General features: G+C 39.0%; 1 protein-coding gene across 2 annotated transcripts in view; it reads left to right on the plus strand.

Annotated features, from left to right (window-relative positions):
- Nucleotides 1-26,703, plus strand: part of arhgap15 (Rho GTPase activating protein 15) — a 753,427-nt gene that overhangs the window by 177,436 nt on the left and 549,288 nt on the right. For both annotated transcript variants that reach the window (XM_072579728.1, XM_072579729.1), the window contains exons 6-7: nt 6,609-6,696; nt 23,648-23,737. In XM_072579728.1, coding sequence (XP_072435829.1) covers nt 6,609-6,696; nt 23,648-23,737 — 178 coding nt within the window. The remainder of the gene's footprint in view (nt 1-6,608; nt 6,697-23,647; nt 23,738-26,703) is intronic.

A 26,703-nucleotide genomic window follows, 5' to 3' on the forward strand; every position in this document is an offset into this window, starting at 1 on the left:
TCTCTCAATCTTTTCCTCTTCCCTCTGCCTAATTCAAGAAGCAAGCTATTGAAAGTCATATTTGTCATCATTTAACCATTACTTCATGTCATGCCCTAATTTCTTTTTAATGTTGGTACAAAATTAACTTTTCTGAAGTGAAGTGTCCTAGAACTAAAGGACAGCTAATATGGTATCATTATTAAAGAAGGATGGTAGGGATAAACCAGGGAACTGTAGGCTATTGAATCTAGCATCAATGACAGGGAAACTATTGGAAAACATTCTAAGGATGGAATTAATCTGCATTTATAGAGGCAAGGATTAATCAAGCATTGTCAGCATGGCTTTGTCAAGCAAAGATCATGTCTGAAAGGTTTGTTGAGTTTTACAAGCTGGCGACTAGGTGTGTTGACGAGGATAATGCAGCTGACGTAGTCCATATAGACTTCAGTAAGGCTTTTGCTGAGATGTCTCATGGGACACTGTTCAAGAAAGTAAGAGCCAATGGGGTTCAGGGCAATTTGGCAAATTGGATCCAAAAATAGCTCAGCAACAGGAGGCAGGAGGTGATGCTCAGATTTTTTTTGTGTGACTGAAAGCCTGTTTTCAGTGCATACCATAGCATTTGTTGCTGGGTCCTTTGCTGTTTGTAGCATTAATGGTCTAGACATGAATGTAGGAGGTTTCATCAGAAAGTGCACAGGTGACATAAAAATTGGTAGTGTGGTCAATTGCAAGTAGGAAAGCTTAAGTCTACAGGACATTACGGATGGCTGGTCAGATGGACAGAACAATGGTAAATGAAATTTAATACTGAGAATTGTGAGCTGATGGATTTTGGGAAGTTGAACAAGACAATAAAGTACATGATGAATGGTAGGACCTTATGAAGTAGGGAGGATCAGAGCAGCATTTCATTTTATGTTCACTGATCCTTGAAGGCAACAGGGCAAGTGTTCTGAGGAAAGATCACTGCACCTGAAACATTAGCTCTGACTTCTCTCCACAAATACTGCCAGACCTGCTGGGTTTTCCAGAAAATTTTGATTTTGTTTCCTGATACCAGCATCAGCAGTTATTTCTGTTTTTATTTAGGACAAGTGGATACATTGGTTAGGAAAGCAGTCTTTAATAGTTGAGATACAATGGTTATGATGAAGTTGCGTAAAGTATTGCTTAGACCACAATTTGAGTAGTGTGGACAGTTTTAGTTGCCAAACTGTAGGAAGAATGTCATTGCAGTTGAAAGGGTGCAGAGGACATTTACTATAATTTTACTTGGGCTAGAGCATTTTAGCTGTGAAGAGAGTCTAGATATGCTAGGCTGTTTCCTCAAAGCAGAGAAGTCTAAGAGGGTAACTGATTCTGATGTGTAAAATTGAGGGGCATAGATAAAGTAGATAAGGACTTTTTCCCATAAATAGAAAGATTATTAACAAAGGGACATAGCTTTAAGGTAAGGAGCAAAAGGTTTAAAAGGATTGAAGCAATTTTCAACTGCAGGGTTGTGGATATCTAGAACTCACTGCCTCAAAGGATGATAGATGCAAGAACCATCACAAACTGTAAGAAGTGCTTAGAGGATCACTTGCAATGCCATAAAATGCAGGGATACTAGCCAAGAGCTGGAAAATGAGGCTAGAGCAGACAGGTGCTTGATAACCAGCGTAGAAATGATGGGCAAAAATGCCTTTCTTTGTGCTACAAAATTTTATGACTCTCCGATTTTGTTCATTGTTTTGTTACCAGTGGTTGAGTTTTGAACTCAAACTAATTGTTTACCTTTTAATGCACAGTTTGAGAGAGTACATTATTTCTAAATCTCTCATTTTAATTTTACTTGTGTTGTCTGATGTTAAAAAACAGGTCAACGTTATCAGCAGGTGTATTTTGATTTGAAAATTTATAATAGGAAGTTACAGTATCTGAATGCACCATAGTATCAAATAAAACATAACTCAAGTTTAATTCAAAGCCTGAGAGGTTATCCATTGTTAGATGCACTTATGCAATTTTGCAAATCAAATGTTCTTTTGCATACTCGCAATGTATTGTTTGATAGTTTGATTTAAACTTGTGTCCCATGGATAATAATTCATACATTAGCTTTTCTTATTGATATTTACACCTTCTTCCTCCGTGACATCATACCATGGTTGACAATCCATTCTTGATACTGTGATTCTTTATAATTTGTTTCATTTATTGGTTGAATTTAGTAATCCAGAGTAGATCCAGTTCATTTTTAAATGTGCAGTAGATTTACTAATAATGTGCAAAACTCCAAAAAGAAGTAAAAATTCTAATATTTATTTCCAACTGTGTAGTCATTGTCAAATTTTCATATGAATAAAAACAACCTGACTCAAAAAGTTAGCACCCCATTCAATGAATGTGCATTTAGAGCTAAAAGTGACCACTTTGTTCTTTAAGTGTTTGTATTTTAAAATCAAGTCAGTTAAAATATTGAAATCTGAACAAAAGAAGGAACATTTAACAACCATTTGAAGATATTAACCAAAAATTAAACAAGCATGAGTAGAACAATAGTTTGCATTCTTTGAAAAAAGTATTTTTTTAAGAAGTTATATATTTCCTTTCCCTTCAGTTGAATGATGGTACTAAACATAAAATTGTCCATTTCCGTCATGTATAACAATATAACTCATTGGCACTAGCAAAACATTGTATTTCTCAGTTAACTTCAGTTTCTCCTGATTTACCAAAATGTAATTATGCTAAAAGAGCTCTCAATATTAATGAATTCTGTCAGGAGCAACATTTGTTACACATAAAAGCATTAGCAGTTGTGTTTTTGTTTTAAAAATCACCTGTCTTGCATCTCACCTATTGTATAGTTTTCAGTTTCCATGATGATTTCTTTGATCTAACTGTTTCAGAATAGATTCATGTGTTAACAGGAACAGGCAGGAAAAGTAAGACAAATGTAATAAATTCACCCCTGGCTCACACCTCGGGGAGATCTTAACTTCCATTTGATTCTGTGCAGTCCCGTTCATAAATCTCTCCTGTACAATTCAGTAGACTGTGAAATCCTGGAGGAGTTCACATTCTGAGCATCCTAATTATACAGACGTTACTAACTGCACAATAAAATGGGCTTTTAAAAAATAATAAAAGTTGCCATTTGGTATTTTCCTTTCATCTCCATTGGTGTGTTGCTGATTTTGCTACCATCTGGTGGCTATATAAGGACATGTCACACAGAAAAGCTTTTTCTCACCCCCTTTAGACATACATGTTAAAATGGTTAATGATGCCACTGAAACACTTTATCTATAGGAATTGGTATTAATAGGGACTGATAACAATATGTGTCTAATAAATGTATTCTGTCATGTAGTTACAAGAAATTGCAGTGATTTGTGGCATCCATTTTTGTATCGCTGATACGAAAGCAAAGTTGTGTGATTATTGGAAATCTGAATTTAAATCAAAGAATGATTAAATTACTTGGCAAGTGCAGAGAGAATCTGTTTTAATCAAGATAAACATTCAACAGAGCATTCTTGCTCTTTCAGCCTCCACACACGAAAAACAATATTTACCTTTTGACTGCTGTCCTTCTGGATGACCAGTAAAATTAGTCAGAGAGTATCCAATGCATGTACTGCCAAGTTGTCTCCATGCATATTAGTCAAGGCCCTATGCAATGGGACTCCAATATTCAAATTTAGAAAATGCATATTACATAAAGCAGGCAGTTGTCTTACCTGCCCAATTGTCAGTCTCTTTAATAATGGTGACAAGAGGATGAGTTCAGAGGATGGTAAGTTTCTTGACCACATTTTGTGCAATTTCCTTTCTTGTAAAGGCTGACTGGGGCAAGTTAAAATCTGCCCCACCTTCAGTGACATCTCTTTATTTAGAATGGAGGAGAGCAGATCATGCATTGGCACCCTCCATCTAATTTAGTCTTAAAATGATAATGGGGATCCTATATATTCACACCTAGTTTTTAATCAGAAATCTGTTGAAATATTTGTCAAAGAAACAGTTCTAATATATAGAGTTTAGATTAGAGTGGTGCTGGAAAAGCACAGCAGGAAAAGCATCTGAGGAACAGGAATATTGATGTTTCAAGCAAAAAGTCCTTCATCAGGAATGGAGGCAGGGAGCCTCCAGGGTGGAGAGAAAAGTGAGGGGTGGGGGGGGAACGCGGGAAGGTGCGGCTGGGGAGAAGGTAGCAAAGAGTACAATAGGTGAATGGGGGTGGGGATGGAGGAATGGGGATGGGAATGTTTGCTGCACAGGTAGATAGAGTGGTCAAGAAGGCATATAGTATGCTTGCCTTCATTGGACGGGGTATTGAGTATAAGAGCTGGCAAGTCATGTTAAAATTGTACAAGACATTGGTTCAGCAGCACTTGGAATACTGTGTACAGTTCTGGTTGTCACATTACCGAAAGAATGTGGACGCTTTGGAGAGGGTGCAGAGAAGGTTTACGAGGATGTTGCCTGGTATGGAAGGTGCTAGCCATGAAGAGAGGTTGAGTAGGTTAGGTTTATTTTCATTAGAAAAAAGGAGATTGAGGGGGGACCTGATTGAGGTTTATAAAATCATGAAGGGTTTAGACAGAGTGGATAGAGACAAGTTTTTTCCCAGGGTGAAGGATTCAATAATAAGAGGTCACCCTTTCAAGGTGAGAGGTAGAAAATTTAAGGGGGATACACGCGGCAAGTACTTCACACAGAAGGTGGTGAGCATTTGGAACGAGTTGCCAGCAGATGTGGTAGAGGCAGGCGTGGTAGATTCATTTAAGATGTGTCTGGACAGATGCATGAGTCGGTGGGGAGCAGAGGGATACAGATGCTTAGGAATTGGGTGACAAGTTTAGACAGTTGATTTGGATCGGCTCAGACTTGAAGGGCCGAAGGGCCTGTTCCTGGGCTGTAAATTTTCTTTGTTCTTTCTTTGTTCTTTGATAGGTCAGAGAGGAAGGTGGAGTGGATATGTGGGAAGGGAGATTAGCAGGTAGGACAGGTCATGAAGACAGTGCTGAGCTGTAAGGTTGGAACTGAGGTAAGGTGGGGGGAGGAGAAATGAGGAAACTGGTGAAGTCCAAGGCAATGTATTTGCTAAGGAAGCAGTAAGGAGGTTTTTTAGAGTTAATCATAACAATTATTCAGGAGTTTCAAAGCATTTACTTATTTTCTAATCATTTGTTGCACAAGATGTATTTCTAGCATTGGTGCTGTATCTTAGATGTTTTCCAGGGCAACCTGTTCAGAAATGTTGTTACATACCTCTGGAGCAGGTGGGACTTAAACCTGGGCCTCCTGGTCCAGAGGTAGGGGCATGAATTGACCAGGGTTCATCGACACCTTAATCAGATATTTTTAGAAAGATGTGCCTTTTCGTAGATGTTCTCAAATTCACTATATTTCATTAGAAGGGCTTCTGATTTGCAATGTATAACTATCCTATGCTTAACTTACAGGGACAGAATAGCCTTGTTTTTTTCTTTTTCTTTCATTATTAGGTCCTAAGGTGATAAATGTGGTGGTAGTTTTAATAAGATAGCATTGGCACTACCCTATGGCTGCACTAATTTTCCAATTTTTCTACATTAAAACAAGTCATTATTTCATGAGAAACAGAAATATAAAATTTCATCTGAAATATCTTCAGTGACTTGATTGAGAACTGAATCAAAAGTTTGGAATTGAATAATTCCAACAAGTAAGGTCTCAGACTTGATACTTAGTCCGTGCTGAGTTTTTTGATCTCAGTCAGGGCAATCCCTCGTGCCTCATTCATTCTCCCTGGGTAATGCAGGAGAGAGAACAAAATAACTGACATTCCTTCTACCAGCCATTTAAAAAAAAGATGATGACAAGAGAGAATTGGTTATGCCTCTGATGCTGTCACTCTCAAATAGCCTGGCTCAGATCAGAAATGGAGAATAACAATTTGACCAAAGCATTGATGTGTAGTCAGGTCCATATAACCACAGTACAGCCTAAACCATACTTTCCAGTGATGAGGGGGAAGAATTAATTGAACTTTATTTCAATACCTTTCAAAATGTACTAACATAAGGATAGTGTATAACTAATGAATCCTTTGGTAACTAAATTGACAATGTTGAAAACATGCTATCTAGTTAAAGAGAAATGAAGAAGTTTGATGCACTAGAATAAAATTAATGAAGCTGCTTTCATTCAAAAGTAGTAGAATTTCACTGCATAATGTTCTATGGCAAGTTTTTGTTGTAGCAATAAAATCCTTCTTGGAAATCAGTAGGGAATGATGAGGATCATAAAAATGAGATGAAAGCACACATTTTTCTTCCGTATGATGCCATGTTAGTTTTGATATTCTGCCGATATCCATTCTAAACCCTAACCGTCAACTTCAGGGGAAGAGATTTCAGCACCTAAGTTGTTGCAATCTGTTTTGTGTTCCAAGGGTAACAGGAGAATGAAATGAAATTTGATGCAGGAATAAACCTATCTGGTTCTTAATTTAAGAACAAACCTTTTGTCAGACTAATTATTAACAGATCGATTGATCGAGTATTGCACTAAGATTGATCGTCATGAATATTTCACACTGTGACAACATTTGGTCTGAGGGCATCAATCTCTTCTTTCTTTTTCAGGAAAAACTGGACTACTTCTTGGGTTTGTCTCGAGGGAAACAAAATTGAATTCTACAAAGAGCGCAAGCAACAAACTTTAGCCAGTTTGGTAAGATCTTCTAAAGATATCTGTTGTGACATCTTGTTAAAGTGAGACCTGCACTTGACGTGCAGCCTTTGATCTGCAGCTAAATGTCTCGTGCTGTCTGCTAGTCAGTTTGAAGGTGGGATAGGAATAGCTGCAGTTGGGAATAAAAGCAAGCCTTAAGGAAGACACAAGACCACTGATTTTCTTTCCCAAGCACTCGGCATTAATAACTAACTGTGACAGACGTGGGTAAAAATATCAAAGATTTTGACTGTATGACAGCAGTTGTTACCTTGCAGCTGAAAGATGCTCAGGGAAAAGCAAGATGCGCACCTCTGTGTGGGATCAAGGCCAGGGAGCAGACAGTGACACAGTGTCTGTAGAAGATAGCTGCTTTTGATGATAGCCCACTGCTAAGTGCTCTCAAGGGTGGGTAGGACCTGCCAGACCTTATTGAAATGATGTGCGGCTGGGAAGGTGTTCTCTGTGCAGGAGTCAAAATGAATAAACTCTTTTGATGTTGCAGTTAACAAAAATCCATTACTCCGATTGTCATGCAAGCATTTTGGCAGTTTGTAATATCCGATTCCCATATTAATTCTGACAAAATGACCAAGATAAGCTATTGAAAAAATTGAAATGTTAAGCGCCACAGGAAAGGCAATCTGTATTTCATAGCCTTACACTTGAACTTAATAGCCAAAAGTTCAATCCTTCCAAAAGTGGTTGACCATTATAAACAAAGGAAGAATGCATCCAAATGAGTACAAGCTTGCAACTTTTTGTTCAAATTTAACAAGCACAAAAGATTTTTTAAGAAACATTTAACTATCTGGGTTATGTGTCACTCTTTTTTAAATTATACATACCCCTTAAAGTAATCCATAACAACATAACCGTTTGATCTGTTAATCTGATCACTTTAAAAGAGCCAAATGACATTATTAGATGTAGGGAAAACGAGTTAGTACACTTTATGCATGTGTTGATGATGCCTTTCCTTTAGAAATTATGCTTATAATTTGCTATTATTTATTCTGCTGAGACTTGTGCTTTGCATCAGTAAATCCCTTTGGAGAATCTGTTATGAAATGACGATAAGAAGAATTTCTACTTTCAGAATAATTGCCAATCTGGACCTCAATTGTAATCATTTCCTGAAGTGAAGCTATGGTCCAAGTTTTCACTCAAATAATTTACATAATCACAACATAAAGTCTTCCATAAGGAAGTGCAACTGGGCAGTGCAATGGGACATACCTTCTTTGCATGAAAAATTGATCTTATGGTTTTGCAATGGGTAAGCTGATGAAAGGTTTATGCTGGAAAGGTCAACTCTCCTGCACCTCGGAAGTTAGCTGACCTGCTGTGCTTTTCCAATGCCACATGTTGCAATTCTGACTCTCCAGCATCTGCAATCCTCACTTTCTCCTAGTTGATGAAGTTTTATGAATGCAACTGCAAGTATCTCTGCAAATATTAATACTTTTGGAAATGTCCAGACCACTCTGATTTTAAATAGTTGAAAATGACTTTGAAACATAAAAGCTTGAAAAAAATGTCTATTAGTGTCTTTACACTGAAACAAAAACTGAAACAAAATGTCATTCCTGGTGAAGGGCTTATGCTCGAAACCTTGATTCTCCTGCTCCTCGGATGCTGCCTGACCTGCTGTGCTTTTTCAGCACCACACTCTCGACAATGTTCAGAACATTGACATCTTCTTGTCTTTCTTCCAGTTGTGGAGAGATGAATTTGGTAGAGGCATTTAATATAACTTATCAAGACATTTCAATACTTAGATCCACTTGGTCATTTTTCAATTTAAAATGTAATTGCAGTGAGAGAAGAATATCAACCTTTTCTGACATGAGGGAACTTTTTGAGGAAATAATTATATGTATGTGTTTCTGTAATGTTGCTACCATTAGAATGGGAAAGGGTGAGCCTTAGTCATAGCATTTGTATTTTTTTTGTCAGAGGTTTCAGATCTTGGAAGTCCCAGGGAAGAGAGCCTCAGAGTACAATGGCATTATTGCTGGGGTTTTAGTTGGGATGTTGAGGTTTTAGAGCATGTTAAGGATAATAAGGATGAGTATTACATGTTTTAATGGGCATAAAGGTGCATAAAGCCCCCAAGGTCCTGATGAGCTTTATTCCAGGCTGCATTGGGAGGCAAAGGAGGAAATTGCCGGAGCCCTGGCAGAGATATTTAATACTTTGCTGGTCACAGATGAAGTATCAGATGACTGGAGAATAGCTAATGTGGTTCCTTGGTCAAGGAGGGCAGCAGGAATAGGCCAAGTAATTACTGACCAGTTATTCTGACATCAGTGTTAGGGAAATTATTGGAAATAATTCTGAGGGACAGGCTTAATCAACACTGGGAAAGCCAGGATTGATCAGGCATAGTCAGCATGGATTTGTTAGAGTGAGTCGAATGTTAGAATTACTAATTTTGTTGAGTAGTTTGAAAAGACAATAGACAGTAGGTGCAGGAGTAGGCCATTCTGCCCTTCGAGCCTGCACCACCATTCATTATGATCTTGGCTGATCATCCTCAATCAGTATCCTGTTCCTCCTGCCTTATCTCCATAACCCTTGATTCCAATATCCTTGAGAGCTCTATCCAACTCTTTCTTAAATGAATCCAGAGACTGGGCCTCCACTGCCTTCTGGGGCAGAGCATTCCACACATCCACCACTCTCTGGGTGAAGAAGTTTCTCCTCATCTCTGTCCTAAATGGCCTACCCCTTATTTTTAAGCTGTATCCACTGGTTCGGGACTCACCCATCAGCGGAAACATGTTTCCTGCCTCCAGAGTGTCCAATCCTTTAATAATCTTATACGTCTCAATCAGATCCCCTCTCAGTCTTCTAAACTCAAGGGTATACAAGCCCAGTCACTCCAATCTTTCAACATAAGATAGTTCCGCCATTTCAGGAATTGACCTCGTGAACCTACGCTGCACTCCCTCAATAGCCAGAATATTTTTCCTCAAATTTGGAGACCAGAACTGCACACAATATTCCAGGTGCGGTCTCACCAGGGCCCTCTACAGCTGCAGAAGAATCTCTTTGCTTCTATACTCAATCCCTCTTGTTATGAAGGCCAGCATGCTATTAGCTTTCTTTGCTACCTGCTGTACCTGCATGCTTGCCTTCATTGACTGGTGTACAAGAACACCCAGATCTCTTTGTACTGCTCCTTTACTTAACTTGACTCCATTTAGGTAGTGATCTGCCTTCCTGTTCTTGCCACCAAAGTGGAGAACCATACATTTATCCACATTAAACTGCATCTGCCATGCATCTGTCCACTCACCTAACTTGTCCACGTCACCCTGTAATCTCCTAACATCCTCATCACATTTCACCCTGCCACCCAGCTTTCTATCATTAGCAAATTTGCTAATGTTTCTATTAATACCATCTTCTATATCATTAATATATATTGTAAAAAGCTGTGGTCCTAGAACTGATCCCTGAGGTACCCCACTGGGCACCGCCTGCCATTCTGAAAGGGAGCCATTTATCACTACTCTTTGTTTCCTGTCAGCCAACCCATTTTCAGTCCAAGTCAGTACTTTGCCCCCAATACCATGTGCCCTAATTCTGCTCACTAACCTCCTATGTGGGATTTTATCAAAGGCTTTCTGAAAGTCCAGGTACACTACATCCACTGGATCTCCCTCGTCCATCTTCAGAGTTGCATCCTCAAAAAATTCCAGAAGATTCGTCAAGCATGATTTCCCCTTCATAAATCCATGCTGATTCTGACCTATCCTGTTACTACTACCCAGATGTGTCATAATTTCATCCTTTATAACAGACTTCAGCATCTTTCCCACCACTGAGGTCAGACTAATTGGTCTATAATTTCCTGCTTTCTCTCTCGCTCCTTTCTTAAAAAGTGGTACAACATTAGCCACCCTCTAATCCACAGGAACTGATCCTGAATCTATCGAACTCTAGAAAATAATCACCAACGCATCCACGATTTCTAGAGCCACCTCCTTCAGTACCCCGGGATGTAGACCATCAGGCCCCAGGGACTTATCAGCCTTCAGACCTAGCAGTCTCTCCAACACCAATACCTGGCAAATATAAATTCCCTTAAGTTCAGGTCCTTCAGCCACTGTTACCTCTGGGAGATTACTTGAGTCTTCCCCAGTGAACACAGATCTGAAGTACCAATTCAACTCTTCTACCATTTCTTTGTTCCCCATAATATATTATACATACATATAATATATAATAAAAGGTGATTAAGTATATTGATGAGGGCAGTGCAGTTAACATGGTTTGCATTAACTTCAGTAAGGCTGTTGACAAGGTTCTACATTGAAGGCTGGTCCAAAAGGTAAGAGCCCACGGGATCCAAGGCAAGTTGGCAAACTGGATCCAAAATTGGCGAACAAATACAAGGTAAAATGCAATGATGGAGGGTTGTGTCTATGATTGGAAGCGCGTAGCCAGTGGTGTACCATTGAGACTGGTGCTGGGATCCTTGCTCTCTGTTCTGTATATTAATGACTTAGATGCGAATGTAGAAGGTATAGTCATTAAATTTGCAGCTGACAGGAAAAGTGGTGGTGTGGTTGATAATGAGGAGGATGCTCTCTGAGTAGACATTGATATCAATCAGCTGATAAGTACATTTTTGGAGGTCTCATCAGGGAAGGATATACGTAATGAATGATAGGTCCTTAGGCAAAACTGAGGAATAAAGAGACCTTGATGTAGTAGTCCATGAATACCTGAAGGTGTCAGTAAAGGGAGACACAGTAGTGAGGAAGGCATACTTGCCTTCATTATCCAGGTCATAGAATATTGGAGCTGAAAATGTGTTGCTGGAAAAGTGCAGGAGGTCAGGCAGCATCCAAGGAACAGGAGAATCGACATTTCGGGCATCAGCCCTTCTTCAGGCTGATGCCCGAAACATCGATTCTCCTGTTCCTTGGATGCTGCCTGACCTGCTGCGCTTTTCCAGCAACACACTTTCAGCTCTGATACTCCAGCATCTGCAGTCCTCACTTTCTCCTCCATAGAATATCGGAGCAAAGATGTCTTATTAAACTTTATAAAACATTGGTTTGACCACAGATGGAATACTATGTACAGTTCTCATCACCACACTATTGGAAAGATGTGATCATGCTGGAGAGGGTGCAGAGGAGCTTCACCAGGATGTTGCATGGGATGAGAAGTGTCACTTGTGAAGAGACACAGGATAGGGTGGGTTTGTTTTCGGTGGAGAGGGGATCCGAATGAGGGATACAAAATTATGAAAGGCATAGACAGGATAGATTGTGAGAATCTTTTGTCCATAGCAGATATGTCTAAGACCAGAGGGCACAATTTTAAGGTGAGAAAGAAGTGGCTAAAGAAGATCTGACAAATAAATTTTTGACCCAGAGGATAGTAGAAATATGGAATGCACTGCCTGAGATGGTGGTGGAGGCAGGTATTCTCACAATATTTAAGGAGCATCAGGATCAGCACTTAAAATGCCAGGTCATAATAGACTTCACACCAAATGCAGGTAAGTGGGATAAGTGTAGTTTGGTGTTATTCTTCTTTGACATGGTGGGCTGTAGGGCCAGTTTCTATATTGTATTACTCTCCAAGATTAGGTCAGGCAGTAATGGGTGAATTCAGGTTGAAGCGCAGAGGAATACTGACATCTGATGGGTGACCATTCTTCACAGTATGGATGACGGGCTCTACAAAACCTTTCTGCCATTTCGGGCAGGCCGCTTCTTCAGCTACTATATAGTTGGCTGCAGCAAAGGAAGGTGCATTCACTTTGCAGGCAGTCAGACTGTTAATTAATGTATGACTCCTGTCACTACTTCACACCATTCTCCAAGAGAAGGGTGTGAAGGTATGAATACTGCAACAGCTACTACTGGAGATTTACAGACCAAGGGAAAAGCTATCAACTTAAAATATGAAAGTCCTCAGAATCGGCATCAAGACAAGATCAAAATTATATATATTAAATGTATGTTTTGCTACTGTACTACTGGGCTTCTGTCAGGCATTTTTTAAAATCAAAAGTCACATTTCCATTTTATTAATTTTTAGAATGCTTCATACAAAATGAAAAAAATTGAAGCCAGAACACAATAGAATATTTAATAAACTGTATTATGCAAATGACACAAGAAAAACAAAATAATGTACACGTTCAGATATAATTTAATGCATTTCCATCAATGAAATTAAATCTGGCATGTTAAAATGAAAGATAGTATCTGCTCAAGGAAATGTAACATTTGAGAGCATTTTGTTTTCATCAAACAATGCTTTGGCATCAGTAAATATTTTGACAAAAATTGAAAAAACTCGGACAAAGAATTCTGGCTTTAAGTTAAATATTTTAGAAATTCCAAATCGAGTTTCCGAATTGAGAAAGCCCACATGATACAAGATGATTTGGTCAAGAGGATGAAATAGATTATCAGCCTTTCAAGACTTTGCTAACCATCCTTACTTTTGCCCCAGGGAAATCCTGAGGCACCGTCTATTGTGAACAAGCCACAAACACACATTGTCACAAGTGCTCGAGTCCCCACTACATCACTAGTCATTGAAAGTACTCAATAATTTAATGAATTTTTCACGTTATAACAGGATTACATGTCAACTGGGGTGAGAGAACAGATGTGATATCACTTGGAATCCTATGGCAGTCATGGGTGTCTCACTTGCTGAGCAGAAAACCAGCAAGATTTCCTGCATCGCTGCACTTTGGGAAGGACTTCTTAAAAATTCATTTGTGGGATGTGGACATCGCTGGCTGTCCAGCATTTATTGCCCGTCCCTAGTTGCCCTTGAGAAGGTGGTGGTGAGCTGCTTTCTTGAACTGCTGCAGTCCACTTGCTGTGGGTTGACCCACAATGCCATTAGGGAGGGAATTCAGGATTTTAACCCAGCAGCAGTGAAGGAACAGTGATATATTTCTAAGTCAGGGTGGTGAGTGAGTTGGAGGCGAACTTGAAGGTGATGGTTCCCATATATCTGCTCACTTGTCCTTCTTGATGGACATGGTTGTGGATTTGGAAGGTACTGTCTGAGGATCTTTGGTGAATTTCTGCTGTGCATCTTGTAGATAGTACTCACTGCTGCTACTGAACATCAGTAGTGGAAGGAGTGGATGCTTGTGGATGTGGTGCCAATCAAGGGAGCTGCTTTGTCTTGGATGGTGTCAAGCTTCTTGAGTGTTGTTGGGGCTGCACTCATCCAGACAAGTGGGGTGTATTTCATCGCACTCCTGACTTGTGTCTTGCAGATGGTGGATGGGCTTTGAGGAGTTAAGAGGTGCATTACTCGCTGCAATTTTCCCAACTTCTGGCCTGCTTTTGTAGTCATTTTATTTGTGTTGTGAGTCTAGTTGAGTTTCTGGTCAGTGATAACCCCCAGGATATTGATTCTGCGGGATTTAGTGATGTCAACATTGTTGAATGCCAAGGGGCAGTGGTTTGATTGTCTCTTATTCATGATGGTCATAGTCTGGCATTTGTGTGGTTCAAATGTTACTTCCCACTTATCAACCCAAGCCTGGGTATTGTCCTGATCTTGTTGCATTTGAACATGGTTGCTTCAGTATCTGAGAAGTTGTGAATGGTACTAAACATTGTGCAATCGTTGGTGGACCTCCCCACTTCTGACCTTATGAAAGAGGGAAGATCATTGATGAAGCAGCTGAGGATGATTGGAGCTTGGACACATTGCTGAGAAACTCATGCAGAGATGTCCTGGAGCTGAGATGACTGACATGTAACCATCTTCCTGTGTCCAATTATCGGAGAGTTTACCCCCGATACCCATTGATTCCAGTTTTGCTTGGCCTTGTCGATGCCACACCCAGTCGAATGTAGCGTTGTTGTCAAGGGCTGTCACTCTCATCTCACCTCTGGAATTCAGGTCTTTTGTCATGTTTGAACCAAGGCTGTAAAAGTGCCACCTGTTCTAGAGGTGTGCAATAACATCTACAGATTGATTTGATAAATAGGTTAAATGAAATGAAGGAAAATGGGGCATTTAATTGTCTAATTAAATGCCCCTACTACCAAATTCACCTGAGGGTGGGCTCAAGATTCAGGTCGTAGCTCTGTCGGTGAAAATGCTGTTATTTACTTGCTAACTGGGTATTACCTGACTCTCTGAATTGATAAAGGAAATATGGAGATGAGCTATATTTTTGTGCAAATCAATTTATGTCTGGTTAGTGGATGCAAAATATCAGATTGTTTAATGATTGACCAGCAGAAATGTACTTTTGATGGCACCTCTCAAGCATTGTCAACATTTTCTTTCTTCTTCATGTATACTGGGAACATGCTCATAGACAGTCTTTCTTTTTAGAATCTGATGACAAATTTGATCATGAATGGGTCTGGCTGACTTGTTTGAAATAATACCTTGCTGAAATTCCAGCAATAGTAAAGGACAGCTTAAACCACTGAACCCAATTCAATTCCAGCAAATTGGAATTTAGAGCAGGGTAGTTTATCGCAAACTTTTTTTTTGTTGAAAGAAAATAATAAACCTGACATGTTCCAAGTCTGTAACCAATAAAACTGACAAGTACAAGATGGATAAATTCTGCTGTATCTATTGTGAAAGAGTCTGCATGACAGTGATCACAGGCGCAGATCACTTCAGAGTTACTGCAGAATCAGAGCAATTGGACTTATCAGACTTTGTAGCTGGTGGGTGGAAAAGCTGGCAGATTCAGTTATTAAGCAGTCACCGAACCCAAACCTGAGACATGAGATTATGAAACATGTGCTCTTACTGCTACACTGCCATCATGCCTCAGGTCAAATACTTCTTTTAAACATAAGAAAATCCAGATAAGGTGTAACAAAAGCGTACTGAATTTTGAACAAGTTAGCAGGAACTGTCAGAGTCAACAAAAAATCATTGTCACTAAAACGTTGTCAAAAACAAATGGTGTGCATTAACATTAACTGCAATTCTGGGCTAGTACTGTGATGTGGAGCATTATTTCCAGTTAGTAATGTCAGGACACAGAATTTGAATATGTATTCAAATGAAGTTTACCTTACATTGTGTATAATTTAACTAATCAGTCCAAGCTTCAGTGACAGCAAAGAGAAAGCTATAACAGAGACATATAAACAAATTAGACAGTAAACTTTAATTTATGTGATAAGTGGAATTTACTCAATCACTTAGGCTGTTCTAGTGTTTACTAAAACATAGTAAAAAGAGCCTAAGTACTACATTTAATGGATCTAACCCCATTATAGATGCTTTAGTTTACATACATTGAAGGAGTTATAGTCAAATACCACAAGCCATAAAACATGGACTGATAAACAAATTTAACCAATCAGTAAATTAGTGAATCCATGAACGGAATGTGTGATATCTGCTGGTAATTATCTAGAACTTGTTTACAACTGTATCTACTATTCAACATTGAGTGATTACACCTTCATACATTTAGATAGGTGTTTTAACTCTCTTTTAAGATCAGCTTGATTATGATAATGATTATGCATTGTCATTTACTTCAAACTGCACCAATTTATTTTTTTTCTCTTTTTGTCTAATGATTTTCTAGCGTAACAGTGGCACAATTGTTCAGGTATTATGTTTAAAATTAGTGACCCAGCTCCAACCTGGTGTTTATTTGGATCAGATTATCAGCATTTTGCATAATGAATGTGCATTGTGCATTCACTTTACATTGACCACATAAGAAGGGGAGATATGTTTATATACAATAAAGAAAATATTTAAAGTGTTATCAAACCTTGTGAAATCAATGAAAACAGAAACAAAATTAATGGGAAGGTGGTCTGAACCCAGCCAAATTCACACTAGGGAATTGGAAATATACAGTGTAATTATCTAGGGAGTGCAGTATTAAAAGAATGCCAACTCCTAGTTGAGACATTAAACCAAAGTCCGTTTACCCACACAAGTGCCAGTAGACGTAAAAAGTCCTAATGCCCGACTCTGAGGAAGAACCTGGGAGACTTGATAACTTCAATCAAGATTATAAAACAGATTATCTGGTGGTAATCTGTTTACTATTTGTCGAAGCTTACTGTGTGGATATTGACCATGTTCCATCCAATAAAGCAGCAATTTCATTTCAATTTGCTTACTTGACTATTGAGCACTTTGAGACATCTTGATGTTATGAAAAACACTACTTACATGACAGTTTTTCTTTATTTTCCCAATGTTCAATATGAAACCTTGCAAAAAGTGACTTGCAGTTACTCAATGAAAATGTGCAAGCCATTGCATCTCAAATGTTATATTGTTACTGATCTAATTCTTTTGTCATTCAACTGTCCAGTTAGTTACTAGTTTCAAAATACAATGAACCAATGGCAGCATAAGCAGTGACAAAGGAAACCAGTGTAGACGGTATTGTGGTATTGCCGGTGATGACGGGTCAACTTTAATATTACATCATAAGACATATCACCCCTGTTTCAGATTTCCTCCACACTAAGCCTCAACTTAAGCGTATACTTTTCTTTAAGATTGTTCAACTTGTGAAGATAGATGAAATTTGGAATTCATACATTTTACACTGGGGTCAGAATTTAATCGTCATATAAGTGGCCCTGTCTCGGGACTGGACAAACAACAGGAACCTTCATTGTGAGTCCATAAGGATTAAATCCCAACCAGTCAGCCCACTGGCTGCCATCAGAGTTCCTCCAGGGAAGTTTCCCTGCTGGACCTCCTGATACTGAGCAGATGTCCTATCCTATCGTGGGCAGCATGGTGGCAGTGGGCAGCACGGTGGCACAGTGGTTAGCACTGCTGCCTCACAGCGCCAGAGATCCAGGTTCAATTCCCGCATCAGGCAACTAATTGTGTGGAGTTTGCACGTTCTCCCCATGTCTGCGTGGGTTTCCTCCGGGTGCTCCGGTTTCCTCCCACAGTCCAAAGATGTGCAGGTCAGGTGAATTGGCCATGCAAAAAATTGCCCGTAGTGTTAGGTAAGAGGTAAATGTAGGGGTATGGGTGGGTTGCGCTTCGGCGGGGCGGTGTGGACTTGTTGGGCCGAAGGGCCTGTTTCCACACTGTAATGTAATGTAATCTAATCTAATAGTAATCTAATCCTCTAAGAGATGCCAGTGTGACAAAGAAGTCAGCAGTTCCTATTGAGATTGGTGGCCACTGTTGTACTGCAGTAGGCTGAGGAAAGGATTGTCATTGAAACCCGAGAGTTAAAGAGATGGGCAGGATCACCAGAGTAGTTATCAAGATGCCAATGAAGGTGGGAAAAGGACTTTCATTATCAAGGCTCGGAAGTGGCTTACTCAAGGTCACTCCATTTCTGCTAGCAGGTCCTTCCATTGGATTCAAAATGCAAGAGAAACAGAGACAGAGCCTTTTTGATTCTTTGATTGTCGCATGTCACTTCTAATGCATGTTAGCTGGATCTCTACATTAATAAAACTTTAATTACATTCTTTTCTGCATTCAAAAATAGCATTTGCTGACAGTTTTGTTTTCCTATAAACTCAAAGAAATGATCAACTTAAGGGACAATGGTTTATGGATCTGAAGAGCTTTGTGCAAAGCAGATATGAACTTAAGTCCCCACAGATAATAGCATTACTTAGAAGTAGGGTTGGACAGTAAATAATGCACTGGCCAGTGACTTCCATATCGCATAAAAGAATAAAAGAAAAAAATGCCTAATAGAAACTGGAATGAATATCATCAACAAATGCAAAGTTAATTAACCACTAAGTTTTGCATTTTCTAGGATGTGTATTTACATGTGGATATGTGTATGATATTACGGGTCAGCCGAGTTCTTGATTTGCTATCCTTCTTCCAATATTTTTTTCAATATCTATAATTGACAGCTAACTCGGTTAAGAGCCCACATCCTGAAAGCTGACTTTTCATCCACATATTTGGTTCGGCGTTTGGTATTTCTGGTATATGAGTTCAAATCTGGCACTTAAAATCATTTTGCATAACTGGATATTTGATATAAAGATTGAAGGAAATGCACATGCCATTCCCATTTTCATTAGGGAGTTGTTAACATTATACACATTGCTGCAGCTTGGACAAAGGAAGAATGTTTTCACTTTTAAATTGTGGTCACTATGGTCATGGCATCAACAAAGTGGAATTAAGCATTGATTTTCCTTTGTTTTAGAATACATTGTGTTTATTCATCTTAATACATTTTGAATTAACTATCTATGATTATTCTTGAATTTCATTAACCTCAGAGGTCAATTTCTTGTGGGCATAAGATGCTTCCAGGTGTGGTTTGGAAGGCACATTTTGCTGAATACTTGCAAAATATTGTAAACATGCAAGAATTGTTGCTTGATGGTCAATATTTCCTTTCCTCCCTGTAACTTGGTTCTTGGTATTATACATATCAGAAGAATGAATCACTGATGAGATCTGACATTCTTTGAATCCAAAGGCTTTTGGTTCTGACTCAGAAATTTAATAGAGAGAGAATATAAATAGTTAGAATTATACAGGTCCTTTCACAACTGTTACATAGATGGTTACATAAATTATCAATATTCAATTTTCATCTCTGATTTTAATACCTGAGATGTTCATGGACAAAAGTTATTTTTTAAAAGAGGGCAAATACTAACCTAAATTAGAAAGATAAAGTGCTGGTGGAACTCAGTGGTCTATCAACGTCACTAGAGAAAGATGTACAATGAACATTTTGAGTTGTTTATGAATAGGAATCATATTGGACTCAAAGTATGGATTTTGTTTTCTCTCTTCATAAATGCCACCAGACCTGCTGAGTTTCTCCAACATTTTCTATTTTTAATTAAGATTTCCAGCATCCGCAGTACTTCATATTTAAAAACAGAACCACGACAGCTGCTGTGATTACCTGACCAGGTTGAGACAAGCTTAGGAAACCATGAGTATACAAGGATAAGTCTGATCTGAGGGTGGTGGTGACTAATGAGCCCGGAGTGGGATTCTGGTGGATGGGTGGCCCAGGCTGGTTGTGAGGCCAGAGCAGGGCTCTGGCAGCAGCTTTGCAGAGGCAGCTGGCAGAGTGGCAAGCATGGGACCTGGCATCAGCCATGACAGAGGTGTTGTCGTGCGAGGTAGGCCCAGTGGCAAGAGATGGCGCCTGAGGATTGGCGGCTTCAACATTGCGTCAGGCGCAAGGGTATGGACTCTCTTTAAGCTATATATTTTTAAAAATTGTTATTTTTAAACTTTTCAAAATGGCACCAGGTCATGGTTGCAGTGGAAGCTTTCCACAGTATTTTATTGGACTATTCACTATAAAACATATGTGACAATAAAATCATTCATTCATTTTAAAACTCATGACCTATGTTAGTCTATGTGTTTGATGATGTCTTTTTAATTTTTTGAAGGTCATGGGTAATACATTCCTCTTTGTTTCACCTTGTAATTTGGCGGCTAAATTTTAATTTATTTAATTATATGCTCTTGGAAATGTAATGGCTGGCTGCTAAAAATAAAATAAAACTAGTTGTTGCAACTGACAGAGAGGGTCATATAAGAAGACAAGGTAATTTCCCGCATCCCCTCCTTATCACCTAGTCGTAAGGCAACCACAAGATGCTTTAAAGTATTTTGTGGCTTATAAAGTTCCTTTGAGGTGTAATCTTGTCAAGGAGAGAGTGAGGACTGCAGATGCTGGAGATCAGTGTGAAAAGTGTGGTGCTGGAAAAGAAGGCTTATGCCCGAAACTTCGATTGTCCTGCTCCTTGGATGCTGCCTGACCTGCTGTACTTTTCCAGCACCATACCGTTCAACTCGAATGTAATCCTGTCAGTAATGTAGGAAAAGAAAGAAAGATTTCCATTTATGTAGTGCCTTTCACAATCTCCCATGTCTCAGAAAATTTGATTATCAAACCTTTAAAAAAAGGTTGTTGGTTCACCAGTTTTATTCAGTGTGTTGCAGTTATGATTTTGTTTTGGATCAAGAGATCTCACTGAATGGCAGATCAGATTCGATGGCCTACTTCTGCACTTACGCCTTCTGGTTTTATTTTTTTTTCTTTTCTTCTTTTTTCTTTTTTTTTTATTTTTTTTTGAGACACAAAGTGCACAAATCTTTATTCAATTGCCACCACCAGGAAGATAGAAAAAAAACACCCGAGTGGCCAGTGACAAGCACTGCCCTTCAAACCACAGGGCAATGCTGTGTGAGTAAAACAGTGAAGGGGAGGGCAGGGACTAAATCAAAATAGAGTTGGAGGGAGAAATGATGCACTCCACTCCCTGCAGCGCCCACCTCTCCCTGAACGACTCCAGGGTGTCGGTGGACACCGCGTGCTCCTCCTCCAAGGACACCCGGGCTGCCTTCTGGTTTTATTATGATTTAAGTGTGCCCCTGGTCTACTGCTCTCTAAACAGACCTTAATAAGCAAATTAACTTTTCATGAATTTTAGTCTCCAGATTTATTGGATTCTTCTGTAAGTATCAATTCAAGCCATTTGCATAATAGGTAAATTGTTTGAAGCCACTCAATCTCTCATTGAACAAGGTAAGCATGGCTGGATTATCATCAGATGTTCACTATTTAACAACTCAGCAACTAATCAGAAGTAGTTAGATGTTCATTTCCATCAAGCTGAGTAACTAGAAAATAACATTGGAAAATAACTAGAGTTCAGCAATGAATACATTTTATCAAATTCTCTAGAGGTGGATTTTGCTTTTGATCTTGAAGGAAAAAATATAGCCTTATTTGAATGTGTTATTACCTTAACCACCTTATTACTTCAGGAAGACTAATGCTAGATTATTGGTGAGATGCAATGACTAAAGCTTACACTAATTGTTGAAAGTAGCTATATGATAAAATGGAAGCAAAAACAAAAATGGTTCTATTGAAGGGTCACTGGACCCCTGAATCATTAACTCTGACTTCTCTCCATAAATGCTGCCAGTCATACTGATTTTTTCCAGCAATTTCTGCATTTGTTTTTGATTTCCAGCATCTGCAGTTCTTTTTTTTGTTTAACTGAAGGAATGGTGCCGACTTCGGGATGCTTTGCTCTTTCGTTGACTTGTACATGATGTGGAGGTCAGATGATGGTGCTAGAGGACTTTAAACGCATGAAACTAAGTAAAATGCTGAGTCCTCATATGGTGTGCTTCCAGGCTGTGGTAGATGATAATCAACTCATGCTTTCCATGTTCAGTGTGAGATTTGCTGAAACTCCGGAGTCCAGTCTCCACTGAAATCAGTTGGGGACGTAGCACACAGGATACATTTGGCAAAGACCTCAGGCACCATGGCTGGCTGCCACCAGCTTGCTTTTGGGCTGTGAACAAAGAAAACATATTTATAAGGCACTCTAATTATGAAGTGGCTTCATAATTTACTTTAACCCTTTACGTATCACACTTAAACTGAAATGGTAATGGCGTTAATGTTCTTGTTACTTTGCATGCATCATATGGCAGGAAACCGACCGTTCTGTATTTTATTTTATTTTATGTTGAAAGAAAGCTTTAGGTTAGAATAGGAACTTCAAAATGGGGAATGAGTGCAACCAATAAGCCAGTCTGGTATCAAGACATTGGTTGTGATTAATTAGCTGTGCTGGGCGAGCCACATGGCTGACACAAGACTCCCCAGAACATAAGTCAAAGATATGCAGGTTAAATGGGTTGGCCATGCTAAATCACCCTTGGTGTCCAGGAATGCGCAGACTAAGTGGGTTAGCCATAGGATGTCCAGGATTACAGGGATAGGGTAAGGGATGTGGATCTGAGTGGAATGCTCATTGGAGGGTCGGTGTGGACTTGGTGGGATGAATAGCCTGCTTCCACACTATGGGGATTCTATGATTCCGAACAAGCTCACTACACTAAGTTTTGTCATGGAAAATGGTTACCAGAAATGCAAAAGACATCTTCAAAGCCTTCCTGAAAAAATTGCAAGCTATAGAAATGAAGTTATAGAAATCTCTTGCCAAGACCACATGGGTATCTCTTGTCAAGACCACCCAAACTAGAGAAGAGGCATCTTTGTGGGTTCCAACTATTTTGAGTATTGCTGACAGGCACAGGTGGAGGCCAAGCCCAGACAGTGGAAGGAGCCTATGGAGACCTAAGAATCCCACCCACCCACCTACCTCATCAACCAGCAGCGTTGACAGGGATCCAGAATTGAACTGTTTTGTTGCCTCAACAACTCTGGAGTTGTAACCAGTCATCCTTGGTCTCAAGAGACTATCTAAGAAGTAGGAAAGGGGGTGGAGTGGCATAATAGGATTGAAATTCAATAGCAACCCAGTGTGATAGTATTATTTGTAGGTTATCAGGGTTGGTCATGGAAGCAGTTGGTTTACTCTCGGCAGCAGTGACAGGTTTACTGGGCAGTAGGCCAACTAATGACCACTAAATGACAGTCTCACTTGGATAGGTCATGCTGAGGAATTATGAAAGTGAAACAACTGAGAGAGGCAGTAGGTGGTGCTCTTTCTTGTTTTGTGTTGACACACTGCTATGGAAAAGAAGAGAGTGTTTTATTTGCACGTACCTACTTGAAAATATTTGATGTCGATATTGGGTAAAGGTAGAAAGAAATTCAAATCAAACTCCGGCACTAAAATCCATAATCATGAAAAACTCACCAGAACACTTTTATGTTTATGGATCTGATCTTTTAAAATAATGGTATTCAAATTATGTTTTCGAAATATTTTTTAAAAACTTCTATTCCACTATAATACAGACATATAAATTATTCTTTTCACTGTCTAGGTTTTTGATGTTTGATGTGAAATGTCCTATCTCATACAATGATGAGCACTGGAGTGAGTTATTAAATATTGTTTCCAATTTCATCTGAAGTTGTCAAAACAGTTTTATTCCTTCTTGATTAATCCTCACATTTTCAGTATTTGTACACAATTTTTGAGATTTGGATGTGACATTGTTTCTCACTCCCTCTGTGCAGAAAACAGGCTGTAAACCGGAGAACGTGGACCTGTGCGGTGCTCAGATTGACTGGGCAAAAGACAAATCCAGCAGAAAAAATGTGCTTCAGGTAGGATAGTTTCGATAACAACATGATCAATCTTGTACTCAATTGTCTGGCTGGAAATATTTCAGTACTTGAGCTTTCGTAGATGAGCTGTCATTTTTTTGAAATTGATGCAGAAAAGACAGTAAATAGAACTGACTGAGGGAAAACAGCATGTTGAAGTAGAAGAATCCCCATGTACTGTACAGATGACAGCTTACTGAAAAGAATCTCACTTGGAAAAGCCTTTTTTAACAACATTAGACCATGTTGCTATCTTATGCAGTACTTAACTAGCACAATCTATTCAATTTACCAAAACAGGGACACCTACATTAACTGCCTCTGTTGGAAAGGGAGCAGTTCGAACTAAAATCATAAATGTGCATTTACCACCAGATTTCCTACTTAGTTTATATTCACTGCTTTATTCGCTCTCAAGTTTTCATGGACATTCAACTCTATACACCTGATGGCAACCTTTATGAAACCATGCAGACAGACATCCTTTGATCGACATTCATATGTGCAAAAGAATTGAGTGACATATTAATCAGATTGTATTCCATGGCCTGTACTCTCAATAAGATTTGGTATGCAAAAGATACAGGCAACAGGAAAAGACAAGTTTTCAAATTGCTTTGAAGGGGCCCAGTTGTTTCTCTAGGGTCGACATAGACATCTGTCATTCAATGCTCTCACTCTTCCCCCCCCCCCCCCCCCAACTCTCCATGATCATGCCTCCCATCCAGATATATAAGATGAATCTCAAAGCCTCTTATGATTGATTCTGCTGTAGCAGCTATGGCGTATCCATGAAAGCTCTGCGGCTTGTAGGATGTATGTTCATGAATCTTGTCCCTCGAAATGAACTAGGCCTCTCATTGAAAGTATTGGGTAGCCAGCCCAAGCATTCCTCACAGTTAGTTACCCAAATGTTAAAATTCTCCCCTATCCTCCATGTGCCTTTTCTTTTCATTGTGACCATTGGATAGGGAGTTGTTTTCTAATTGATTAAACAGCCATCCATTTAATTTAATGTCATCATTGCCAAATTAATATTGTGCATCTGAGTAACCATTGTGTAATGCATTACAATTCAAATCACCGGTTGTGATATTAGTAAGGTGCTCAGTAATGTTTTTATTCGAAATACCATTTCATTATGACAGTCTGACTTCATTATGACAGTCTGACAAAGGCTTCCTGTCCTTTCCATTGATGTTGAGCAGGAAATACATAAAAGTGATAAGTTAGCTGAAACGGGCCATGCAGGATTGTACAAAAATGTCAAATATTGAGAAAGAAATGGTACAGCTCAAAAAGAAGCCACCAGGAAACTTCTGTAGTGGTACTATTATTTCACAGTTTATAATTCTCTTCAGTTGTTACTATCTTTTATCACATACACATTACCCTTTTCAATTGGGTTAAATTACGTTGTGTTTGAATCTCTTTCCAAGAAATCTGTTTCATAGTTATCCATTAACTACATCCTTCAGAAATCTTGAGAGATCTTTGGAGCTCAGTGTGAAAGAGCTTTTCTTCTCCATCCAACTTCAATCACATTTACATGCAGGCTTTTTATAAAGCCACTCAGCACTTCATTTTGTAGACATACAGAGTATGAAAGTCTCTCCTACCATCTCAAGTCTGAAGAGTTTAATAAAAAGCTACTTTTCTAAAACGCTTACACAAGATCATAGTCCTAGTGCTGGTGACCGCACAGTTTATTTGTACTGCTGCCTGTGGCTAAAAACAGACGTTCCAAGATTGCAGCCAATGATTATCTGATAAGGCTGGCTGTGAGAAGTTTGATTTAGATTAAAACAGGTTGCATCAGCTTTGCTAAAGGCAAGCTTTATTTTTGTCACTTGAATAAACGAGGTTTTCTTGCGAATTGAGATGTTTAAAATATTTTCAATATCAGGTGTTAGTTTAATGTTCGTTTTTGGTTTGAAATTTGAGGTGATGAGGATTGGAAAGGATTACTCCATAAACCCAAATAATCCAAAGTGTCATCAACATAACAGTGTATGTAGTTGACTAAATAAAACCATCTTAAAGGTGGACAATACTGTCAATCAACAGCAGGGGGTTAAGTGCTTCAGAAAATGTGCCATGGCTTGACATTCATTTGTCAAGAATAATTTTGTATGCGTGCATGTGTGTGGTGTGCAGACGTTTGCTTGTAATGTTCTGAAATCCCGGCACCTTTTAAAATTTTAAATGGAGCTGCGAAGTCTTCTTGAGGGGGCTGGCGGTAGATTTAAAATTTAAATTTGTGCTGCATTTTCTGATGTTGAAACATATTATTTTTCCATTTCAAGCTGATGCAGCACATCCTAGCTGTGCTGCTGGCACCAAAACAAAAGGTTGTGCAAAGCTATCATTTGCAAAATGTTTCAAATGATGTTGCCGAGCTAGGTTTCACTTGAAAATCATGCACTGCTTTGCTGAAGGATGTCGCTTTTCTTCATTCCATCTATTGCAAGTGAATTCAGCTTCTGCATGGAAAAGGGCAAAAGGAACATCAGATTTAAATTGCACAGTTTGGTGGAATTATAGAATGAATCACAAAAACATATCAGCAGCATCTAAAGCAGCCTTCTTCTGGGGATATCCTTGAACATGGTTAATGCACTGTTCAGTAAAAAATTCTTACACTCACATAAAATTCAATTAGCAAATCAATAAGCTCAGTGTCCACAAATAACTTAAAAATGAGTGTTTTTGTTTTCCTGCTTCAGTTTAGACTATTTATCTGGACTTTAATTTAATCCTTATTGTACCTTCCCACATTTTCCTTCTAAAGGGAAGCTCTAAAATTGGGTCACAGTCTTCTTCAAATCTTTCCTGCTTGTTTGACAGGAGTCATGCTTGATGAGAAACAATTTAGACAAAGGTGTCCTCTTATTTTCCTAAAGTGAGGCCATTAATCTCGAATCATATTTTATTTTGGGGTCAATTAATTATGTTTGTGCTTGCCA

This window comes from Chiloscyllium punctatum, chromosome 10 (assembly GCF_047496795.1).
Source record: "Chiloscyllium punctatum isolate Juve2018m chromosome 10, sChiPun1.3, whole genome shotgun sequence".
NCBI lineage: Eukaryota > Metazoa > Chordata > Chondrichthyes > Orectolobiformes > Hemiscylliidae > Chiloscyllium > Chiloscyllium punctatum.